The sequence below is a fragment of the Homarus americanus genome, unplaced genomic scaffold, assembly GCF_018991925.1.
Source record: "Homarus americanus isolate GMGI-L3 unplaced genomic scaffold, GMGI_Hamer_2.0 scaffold11022, whole genome shotgun sequence".
In the NCBI taxonomy this organism is placed as follows: Eukaryota; Metazoa; Arthropoda; class Malacostraca; order Decapoda; family Nephropidae; genus Homarus; species Homarus americanus.
The window spans coordinates 13,089,876-13,100,699 of NW_024737068.1; the positions used below are offsets into that span (position 1 = coordinate 13,089,876).

General features: G+C 35.7%; 1 protein-coding gene across 1 annotated transcript in view; it reads left to right on the forward strand.

The window, feature by feature from the left end:
• Positions 1 to 9,170, forward strand: part of LOC121872973 (putative neural-cadherin 2) — a 109,323-nt gene extending 100,153 nt beyond the window's left edge. The window contains exons 23-29 of the mRNA XM_042376151.1: positions 2,779 to 2,957; positions 3,262 to 3,451; positions 3,780 to 3,889; positions 4,607 to 4,735; positions 6,360 to 6,566; positions 6,947 to 7,177; positions 7,316 to 9,170. Of these exons, the coding sequence (XP_042232085.1) occupies positions 2,779 to 2,957; positions 3,262 to 3,451; positions 3,780 to 3,889; positions 4,607 to 4,735; positions 6,360 to 6,566; positions 6,947 to 7,177; positions 7,316 to 7,389 (1,120 nt within the window). The 3' untranslated portion in view covers positions 7,390 to 9,170. The remainder of the gene's footprint in view (positions 1 to 2,778; positions 2,958 to 3,261; positions 3,452 to 3,779; positions 3,890 to 4,606; positions 4,736 to 6,359; positions 6,567 to 6,946; positions 7,178 to 7,315) is intronic.
• The last annotated feature ends 1,654 nt before the right edge of the window (positions 9,171 to 10,824 follow it).

Below are 10,824 nucleotides of genomic sequence, written 5' to 3' on the forward strand. Positions count from 1 at the left end.
CGTTTTTGTTAACAGATTGCGTTTGGTTTTTTTTTGTTGGGTGTTTGTGTGTTGGATTTTTTAAAATTTTTCTGCTGAAATTTAATGTGCTAACTATTTAGTACATCCAGAATAATACAAGACAAGTAGAGTGACCTTGAAAACCCATATGGAGATAATTAGTTGCAAAAGTAATTAAATATTCTAAAAATCATTTGAACATTTTCTATAAGGCATTTGAACAAGTTATAATCAGATATCAAATTTTGGTTAAAAGATCCTACAGCACATTCAGGAGTACTATATTGAAATTTTGAACAAAATCCATTTTTTGCCGAATGACGAAAAATTGTAAGTCTAAGTTGAAGGATTTTTGAGAAAAATACTTTTTCTCTCTCTGAACTAAAATTTAATGTGCCTAACTATTTAAGTACATCTAGTAATACACGTAAAAAAGAAATGATCTCGAAATGTAGTGGCGAGGTAATTAGCATTGGAAGTGTATTAAAATATTCTTAAAATCATTTGAACATTTTAAAGGCTTTTTTGAAAAGTTATAATCAAGATATCAAATTTTGTTAACAGATCCTTCAGCGTATTTTAGGAGTACTTATACTGGAATTTTTGAACAAATCCATTTTTGGCCGAAATGACGAAAATTGTAAGTCTATAGCCTAGGATTTTTGGCCAAAATACGTTTTCTCTTGATAAAATTTAATGTGCCTAACTATTTAAGTACATCCAGAATAATACATAAGCACCAAGAAATGACCTCGAAAACCCATAAGTGGCGAGTAATTAGTATTGCAAAAGTAATTAAAATATTCTAAAAATCATTTGAACATTTTCTAAAGCCATTTGAACAAGTTATAATCAAGATATCAAATTTTGGTTAATAGATCCTTACAGCACATTCAGGAGTACCTATACTGAATTGAACAAACCATTTTTGTCGGAAATGACAAATTGTGTTTATAGTTTTAGAGATTTTTTATTAAAACTTTTTTCCTCTGAACTAAAATTTAATGTGCCTAACTATTTAAGTAGCATCCAAATAATACACATAGCACCAAGAAATGACCTCGGAAAACCCATAAGTGGCGAGTAATTAGCATTGCAAAAGTAATTAAAAATATTCTAAAAAATCATTTGAACATTTTCTAAAAGCCATTTGAACAAGTTATAATCAAGATATCAAATTTCGTTAACAGATCCTGCTGTTAATATTCAGGAGCACCTATACTGAATTTTGAACAAAATCCATTTTTAATGAAGACAAAAAATTTGTAAGTCTTCCTAAAGGATTTCAATGTTATGTTTCTTTTCTCTGAACTAAAATTTAATGTGCCTAACTATTTAAGTCCAGAATAATACACAGTTATTCTAAAACCCATTGGCGAGTAATTGTATTAAGTTAATTAAAATATCTAAAAAATCATTTGAACATTTTCTAAAGCTTATTTGAACAAGTTATAATCAAGATATCAAATTTTGGTTAATAGACTTGCATAGGCATTCAGGAGCAATACGAAGTTTTTGGAACAAAATCCATTTTTGGCCGAAAATGACAAATTGTAAGTCTATAGCCTTAAAGGATTTTTGGCCAAAATAGTTTTTCTGAACTAAAATTTATTGTGCCAAATTATTTATGGATATCCAGTATACAAGAAATTAACTGTCCCATAAGTGGGAGTAATTAGTATTGCAAAAGGAATTAAATATTATAAAAATATTTTAAATTTTCTAAAAGCCATTTAATGTTATAATCAAGATATCAAATTTTGGTAATAGATCCTTAATCAGCACATTCAGGAGTACTCTATAATGAATTTTGAAGAAAATCATTTTTTACTCCCATAAGTGGCGAGTAATTAGCATTGCTAAAGTAATTAAAATATTCTAAAAATCATTGAACATTTTCTAAAAGCCATTTGACAAGTTATAATCAAGATATCAAATTTTTGGTTAACAGATCCTTAAGCAGCACATTCAGGAGTACCTATACTGAAATTTGAACAAAAATCCATTTTGGCCGAAAATGACAAAAATTGTAAGTCTAAAGCCTTAAGGATTTTTGGCCAAAAATACTTTTTCTCTGAACTAAAATTTAATGTGCCTAACTATTTAAGTACATACAAATAATACATAACTAAAATCATTTGCACATTTTCTAAAAGCCATTTGAACAAGTTATAATCAAGATATCAAATTTTAGTTAACAGATCCTTAAGCAGCACATTCAGGAGTACCTATACTGAAATTTTGAACAAAATCCATTTTTTGGCCGAAATGACAAAAATTGTAAGTCTTAGCCTTAAAGGATTTTGGCCAAAAATACTTTTTCTCTCTGAACTAAAATTTAATGTGCCTAACTATTTAAGTACATCCAGAATAATACACAAGCACCAAGAAATGACCTCGAAAACCCATAAGTGGCGAGTAATTAGCATTGCAAAAGTAATTAAAATATTCTAAAAATCATTTGAACATTTTCTAAAAGCCATTTGAACAACTTATAATCAAGATATCAAATTTTGGTTAACAGATCCTTAAGCAGCACATTCAGGAGTACCTATACCCAACACACTATTTTCATTTTTATTCATCTTTATGGTTAACATTTTGTTTTAAGTTTTCATGTTTTGCTCAAATTTTTCACAAGGATTGTTTTCTACTTATGTATGTGTGTTGTTGGTGTAGGATAAGATTGGTAAGCAAAACTACTACATAATTTCCAGCTGTGACTACACATTTATTAATTTATAAGGTACAGTATTATTAATGCAGATGTGTTGACAGGTATGGGTCGGCAACCTTCCTCATGGTGGACGATGGGGACGGCAACCTATACAACGCCTCCGTCGTGTTGGAGGGACGTCAACTGCTGGAAGTAGACAAGCAAGAAGGTATTCACATTGGAGGATCGCCAGAGTTCTTGGATGTTAGTGTCTTCAATATCCACAAGGATTATTTTGATGGTAAGGAAGAGGGAATAGTTCCTGTGCAGATTTACAGATAAGTATTAGGTGAATAGATTTATAAATTACAGATGATAGACATGAGGTAGTTGGTAGAGGTGTGTGTGCTTAGGGAGTGGCGCGAAATGTTGGTCTGGGAGGAGTGCATTGGGAAGAAGGGAGATTAGATCAAAGTAAAGGGGCTATGTGGGAATGAGGAAAGGATTTATGTTAATTAGGGTGCGGAGATAGACATTAAGTTGCATGAACGAGAGAGAAAGAAAGATCAAAACATTCTTACACATTTCACTGGCCTCACCTTCAGGGTGTATAGACGACCTGCGGATCTCGGGTCATGGTATTCCGCTGCCGCCTGCGGTCAACAGCACAGCATGGGGTCAGGCGAGTGTATTGAAGGGCGTGGAACAGGGGTGTGGCGCCCCTCCTGCCTGTGTGAATGTGTCCTGCAGGACTCCGCTTTCCTGTGTCGACACCTGGAGGTCCTACCACTGTGGGTGTGTACCAAGACACTTCTTTCCCCCACCAAAGAATTTCACCCGTATATTTTTTCAGTTGGTTATCCTTCTTTGTGTCTTATGTATAAGGCTTTATCAGAGTTATGATTATTAGAAATATGTTTACAATGGCCTCACTTCCAGTACCTTCTTTATACAGTATGTATAATGTCATCATTGAAGTGGTCAGTTGTTAAGTCACCATTAAAGTATTTTGCTGCAGAAAGTCATAATTAAGTGAATTTGTTATTAAAGTTATAACTGGTCATTGCTGAAGTGTTGTTAATAGTACTGTAAGTATTATTAAATAAATTATACCTGTGTGCAGGTGTGGTAAGGGACATGTGCTGAGCAGCAGCCAGACCACCTGTGACGATGAGGATGAGTGTGTGTGGCAGCCCTGCCTCAATGGTGGTTCCTGCTTTAACACCCAACCAGGTGTGTGTTCAGAAAGAATTAATTAAATTTATGAATATATATATATATATATATATATATATATATATATATATATATATATATATATATATATATATATATATATATATATATATATATATATATGTATGTGTGTGTGTGTGTGTGTGTGTGGAACAAGGAAAAATTCCCAAGTGCACCTACAGTGATTTACTTGCATATATATATATATATATATATATATATATATATATATATATATATATATATATATATATATATATATATATATATATATATATATATAATAGGTCATAAATCAAGATCAATCACCTTTTTTTCATGGAGCAGAAGCTGATGCTCTGATGACATTCCATCTTATTTGTTTTTAGGATAAGTGCACACATCAGTTTTTTACTTATGCTGTATGATTAGCTTAATTTTAAAGTTTCAAATTAAGGGTCTGGTGGAGAAAAGAGGCTGGAGAATGTACTACAGTAACCACATTCTTTCTGATGAGTTTTTCCTTCACCAGTCATGAATCCAGTGTTATTATAGTAGGACAACAGAGTGTTTGGATAAAAACCTGCAGTGTTAGGCTGGGTCACACCGGAAAAAAAATACACATCTTACCACAATTAAACCTGGGACACAGTAGTGAGAGGCAAATGTTCAACTGCTGTATCACCAACATCCCATTTAAATTTTATCTAATTGCACTTTCATATTGTATTACAGGCTATGTGTGTGCATGTCCAGTAGGGTTCAGTGGACAACACTGTCACCTGCCTGACGTGGGGGAGACTTCTCCAAAACTCTCCCTGGCAGCACTGGTGGCCATAGTTGTGTGGTGCACCTTCCTCCTCTGTAAGTCCTGGTGGCTTCATGAGTCTTAATAATACATGCACTTCTTTGATTGCTTTAAGAATAAGGACTGGCAGCCATGCCTGTGGGACCCATACTTCATGTGATACTGTTTTTGTACGGTGACCCCAAAAGTTTGATAACCTGTGCTTCAGTATTCCGGATCCGAAACCGAGCCTTCAAACTGTGGTCGATTGTCTGCCCCCTAGCTACGAGGTTTTAAACTACTGTACAGGAGCCTTGATATTGTCTAAGGTTAACCACTGATGGTGCTCCCTGTGTACATATTAAAGGTCTTGGGCCGTGCGGGTCGTGTTGTGCTGTGTGTCTGTAACAAGGCATGTTGTCATTTGGACTTTCGTTGTTGAGCGACAGAAATTGGGCAGTGAATTCATAAGATTATCAAGACCGTCTTGGTGATGTTATTGTGTAAATCGATATAAAATTTTGGAGTTATTCGTGATTAAAGATTAAAATATTCTTTCTATATGACCAGAGCCAAGCTGCATGGGTACAACCATAAAATCAATGCCCTATGTAGAGATTTATACAGAAAAATTAAAGTAAACGTGTCCATGGCTGTAATTGACCGCCAATGGGTCAATCAGAGTGTAGTACTGTGTCTTCAGTTAAGAAAGACTTAATGATAACAGGGACTACTGTGGAAACTTGAAATGAAAAAGTATGTAGTATAGATTGGAGGAAACACCAGCCATGAGTGCTCGTCATTAATGAGGAACAATATTGGTGCCTCAAGGAAAGGAATTATTCTTGTTTTCAAAAGAACTGATTGTGCATATGATCCATCGTTCATAGGAAGTTCTATTGTGACGAGGATTAATTTAAAGGAGTATGTACTGATATAACAGCTCGTCGAAGAAAACTGGAGGAAATATACAAAATAAATTACAGAAGAATAACTTTCTCAGATTGCACAGATAGCAACAGTGATCGAACGAGATTTTGCCAATGAGATCAAGACCAGCGGGACACCTAAGTGACTTTTAAATGATATTATCCTGCTACTAGAGCACGAAACCACACAATCTTAATAGCCTACACTTACAGTAGATTACTGTACATCTAGTAGGAGGTGTGATATTAAAGTAAGTCATCCCAGTAATGGGGTAGTTTATTCCTCAGAATGAAGTGAGAGGTTACAGAGGCTAGCATCATCACCCAACCACCTACACACTGGGTACTGTGGAGACCTATGTAGAATGCAACCGAGTTGTGGGAGTTAAAGGTCCTTATCACCTGCGCACTGGGATTCATCCACTTAAAGGTCCTATATTGTCCCAAATACTTTTATACGGTGAATTTTAGGAATTTTTATCGAGAATTTGGAGGATTTATTTGAATAATACATGGAGGATTTTGGAATTTTTACAGAGAATTGTTTATATTTTTATGGAAAATTATGAGGTTTTTGTGGTGAATTTGGGAAATTCTTATGGACAAATTTGTAAAGAAGATTTTGGAAATTTGCACAGAGAATTTTGGAGATTTTTACGGAGAAATCTGGTTGACTGTGCATTTGAATTGTAATACACTTAAGTATTATTTAGAATGAATCACAAAATGAGAGTTCAAAAATAACTTATAACATGCAATTGGTTCTTTATAGTGCTGATATGTGCTTTCCTACTACACCAACACCAGCGAAGATCAGCACTACGCAGAGGCGCTGCAAATGACAAAGATGACAATGTAAGCAGTAAGGAACAAGTGTCACCACCATGCAACCACACACCTAACCTGCTAGAGCTGCAGCTGCTTAAGCCACCTAAAGCCAATGGCCAGCCTGCCTGGACCAAGAACCCCAATATTGCAAGTGAGTCATGACTTCCTGCAGGGACTCCTTTGAGGTTCTTCTGGTAAGTGAGTCAACCATCTGGGGGGTTCATCTGACATACTTCAGGCAGGTATTGGCAAGCTATGCCCTCCTGCCTTTGCTCCTCTTAGACTCTTCCGGCAATGTAGGTAAGTTACCTCCTACTGGGACATCCCTTCAGTGGTTTAGCCCCTGATAAAAAGTGCAGGAATGGACCTGCAGAATTGGATAGGTTGTGTGGGGCTTAATGTTCCTCTGGTCTTTAACTGCACTTTTATTTTTAAGAAATTGGGCTTATTTAATCATTTTACATGTGTTGTTTCAGTTATCCAAAACAGTTTAATTTTGAATAGTTTAAAGGTGCTTTCCTTCTTGGTCAGATGTGGACGTGCTGCAGGTGGATGCAGCCTCAGAGACCAGCAGCATGGAGGGCCAGAGACTATGTAGCACCTTAGCTGTCTCCCCTGAAGGAGACAAAGATGTAGGGACATTTGAAGCAAGGAAACAGAATGGTGCCAGCAAAAGAGGAGTGGGCAATCCTCCAACTGGGGATGATCTGAGGAACTATGCTTATGAGGGTGATGGGTCATCTCCTGGATCACTCTCTTCCTGTAAGTCTTCCAGTGTGGTGGTAAGAAATATATTTTGAGTGTGTGTTGTGTGGTTAAATATTCACCGTCACCCTTGATTGTTAGAAAAATTGTCAGTGGGACCACTGTCTGTCAACCTCACTGTCGTTATCTCTGCAGGTCTGGAGAGCTGTAGTGGAAGTGCCAATTTCCTTGGCGGTTTCCGTGAGGTGGCTCACATGCTCGAGTCCTGACACATAACTGGCTCACAGTCCATCCAATCAGAGTCGCCCAAAACCACAATAACTGCTGCTTCACGAATCTCGACAATTATTAATTCCTCCAGTGTGGGAGATGATAGAGCCACATCCACTGTTTGCCTGGATGCAAAGTCTTCATCGGTCAGTGAAGAATTAACAGAAGGTATACTAATGCCTGTGTCCAAGGCAACACCCGACCCATCGAGTGCCTTTCACAATAAATAATGTTGGCAGTGAATGAACTATGAATATAAACTGTCCAGATATGATGTACAGTATAGTGCTTACTGTGATTTACATTCTTAACAACTTATATAAATAATTAACTGATGTGAATAATATGTCAGCAAGTTCTACATTAGTGTATACTGTAATGAGTGGAAAAATTTCTCTCAAAATACTATGAACACATGTCATGAACTAGAACAGCCATCACATCTTTGAACACAAACTTTACTTGTACACTCGCTCCAAAACGTATCTTAAGCGATACAAAAACAATATGACACAAAGGATGAAAGATTTTGACAACCCTATCGAGACAACAGGAGTCGAGATGTCCATTTTAAAGTTCATCAGATCCCTCCTTGATAATACTTTTTTGGAACGAGTGTACTCACACCACTACCACCTATTATCATCCACTAAAAATAATAGAAAATTGTGTAATATTGTTTTTGTGCTTCTCTGTCTTAGCCTCTTTCAGCTGCTGGCTTTCTGGTGTCTCCTTATCAACAAAACTTATCTTCATTCTTTATTGTAAGCTTGTAATATTTGCCACAGGTGTGAAAATGACATTAAAATCATTTGTGATAAGTGAAACCCCAACTCCTCCTCAGGCTGAATGACTGAACATGGATTTATTGTTTTAATGTGTTGCAGCATTCTGTATACTGTACTCAGTGTACTGTGTGCCACTTGGCATGTGAGTAAAGACAGGCTAGTGAAGAGGTTTTCTGATTAATTGCAGTAATATAAATTTACTATAAAATGGCAACAAAAATAATTATTTTATAAAAATTTAATAAATGAAGAAATATTTGATTATCTGAAATTTATGGCAAATAATCCTATCGTGTCAATTTTATTATGTTGGGAAAGCAAATTCTGTTGTTTTAACGAGAAACGAAATGTGTGAGTTCATATCTCTAAACCCTGATACTAGAGCGTTAATTAATATCAAGAAGAATACTTGTTATATATTCAACACTTGCACACATTCCTAGATTATGTAGTACAGGCAAATGACCTGTTAAACGATGGATCAATATACGTTCGATCAATTTTACAATGATTAAAAATTAACACCATTTACGCGATGGCTAAAAATTAGTTTTACAATGGTTGCTATCTAAATGCTTTCCCTGCATTGTCACTATGAAAAACTACTGTGCAATAACTCGCGATATTCCGAGATATGATGACGCAATCTCGGAATCACGTAACACGTGCGACTCACCCAGGATGTGTGTGAGGTTCTACCCATGCCAGATGACTGCCAGACTAAGTAGTTGAATGTGTCATGTTGCCCTGAGGATGGTTTGTGTTTGGAAAAAGCTATTCTTTGTACATAAAATGCTCTAATATATACTGTACCAGTAAATATGGGGAATACAAAAATTATAATAATAAATGAAAGAAAGAATACTGCATTGCCATTTGGCAGTCTTGTCACAAGACGAGACAGAAGAGCCGTGAGAGAACTCAACTCCTTCTCTCCTTTTCCATCTTGTTCTAGCTCCCACACACATAATAAATATTAATCCTTTTGTGTTTCTGACCTTATGATATATATATATATATATATATATATATATATATATATATACATATATATATATACACATATATATATATAATATATATTTATTATGTATATATATATATATATATATATATATATATATATATATATATATATATATATATATATATATATATATATATATATATATATATATATATATATATATTTATATTTCATGTAGATCCACTATGGAAACGTGGATAAGATAAATCTTGATAAAATCACACAGGGAAAGGAAAACAATGGAGAACCTTAGCTTTCGGCTTTATTCAAGACATCTTGAATAAAGCCGGAAGCTAAGGTTCTCCATTGTTTAATAATGATAATAATTAACGGTTTATTGAAAGAACTTGGCAGCCAGAAGGCTGAAAATATACAGTTACATATTTGGGGAATGGGTTTCGAATTACGAATAATATACAAGTAACATAAGTGATTTAAATAATATATATAATAACTAGATGGGGAAAAGCTCAAACTACAGTACATTTCAACATAGTGACAGTGCAAGGAGTAGTGTTTACTGGGAGTGAATACACTGGTCTATTACAAGTTATTGATAATTTTTACAATTGTTGGGACTGGGCTGTCCTTATAGCGATCAGTTCGTGCACGTATGGGCTGGATGCGGTTGTGGTGTCGAACAGCAATTCTCGGGCTAGGGATCTCAGGTGGTAGTAGGAGCCGGTGTCGAGGATGGTGTAGAAGCTTCTTACCAAATTTGCAGATGAGGTCGTGGTGATGGTCAGTGAGAGTCGAAAGGGTCATGTGTTGAGCGCTTCTTGATATGTGGAGTAGGAAGGGGAGATAATAATCTTGCATGCCCTCTTTTGCACTTTTTCTAGGTGTTTACCTTCCCTTGACACTGCCATTCCCTGGGATGAAACAAAATTTTATTCCGTTTATGTTTTTTATCTTATAATAATTGTTTTTATATTTGTAACTTGTAACAGTAAAACAAAATGAAGAAAATTACGTGTAACTACCCGAAATTGCAAGTTTTAAGAATATGAGTTAAGCAGCTCACAGCTTGAATGAGATCCAGACACCTAACTCCCCAGCCGCCCCCATGAATAGGGACGTAAAAAAATTTTAATCACTGTTTTTTTACCTAATTACAGATACGAAAATTCATTTATACGAATTTCATAAATTTACACCACTTTCTTTATATACGAAAGCTTACTCCTTTATACGAATTTGGGTCCAGGAGTTGGCTGGCACGGCCATCTTTGGGAGAGGTGCAGAGACATTCTCGCTCATTGATCATATCTCCCTCCCACAAGCCCGCGTTCTTCCATTCATTGTGTGTGAAGTGATCTCTCTTTATCCGTGGTTATTCGTGCCATCCTTTTGTTGTATCTTTTTTTATGGCATGCAAGCGCTGTGCTGAATATTCAGTTACCCGCACTGCACCGAAGAAACCACGAAAGGCTATGATTCTTTGAGACAAGGCTAGGAGTAATTTAGCGTCATCAATGCAGTGATGATCTTGCCAAGACTGGGAACGATCTTGATCTGGCTTCTTCTACTGAGGCCACAATTTACGAGCATGCTGTGATGTCTTTGGCAGACAGCAGTGATGAGGTAGACAACCCTCTTCATCTCGTTTAGTAAGGCCT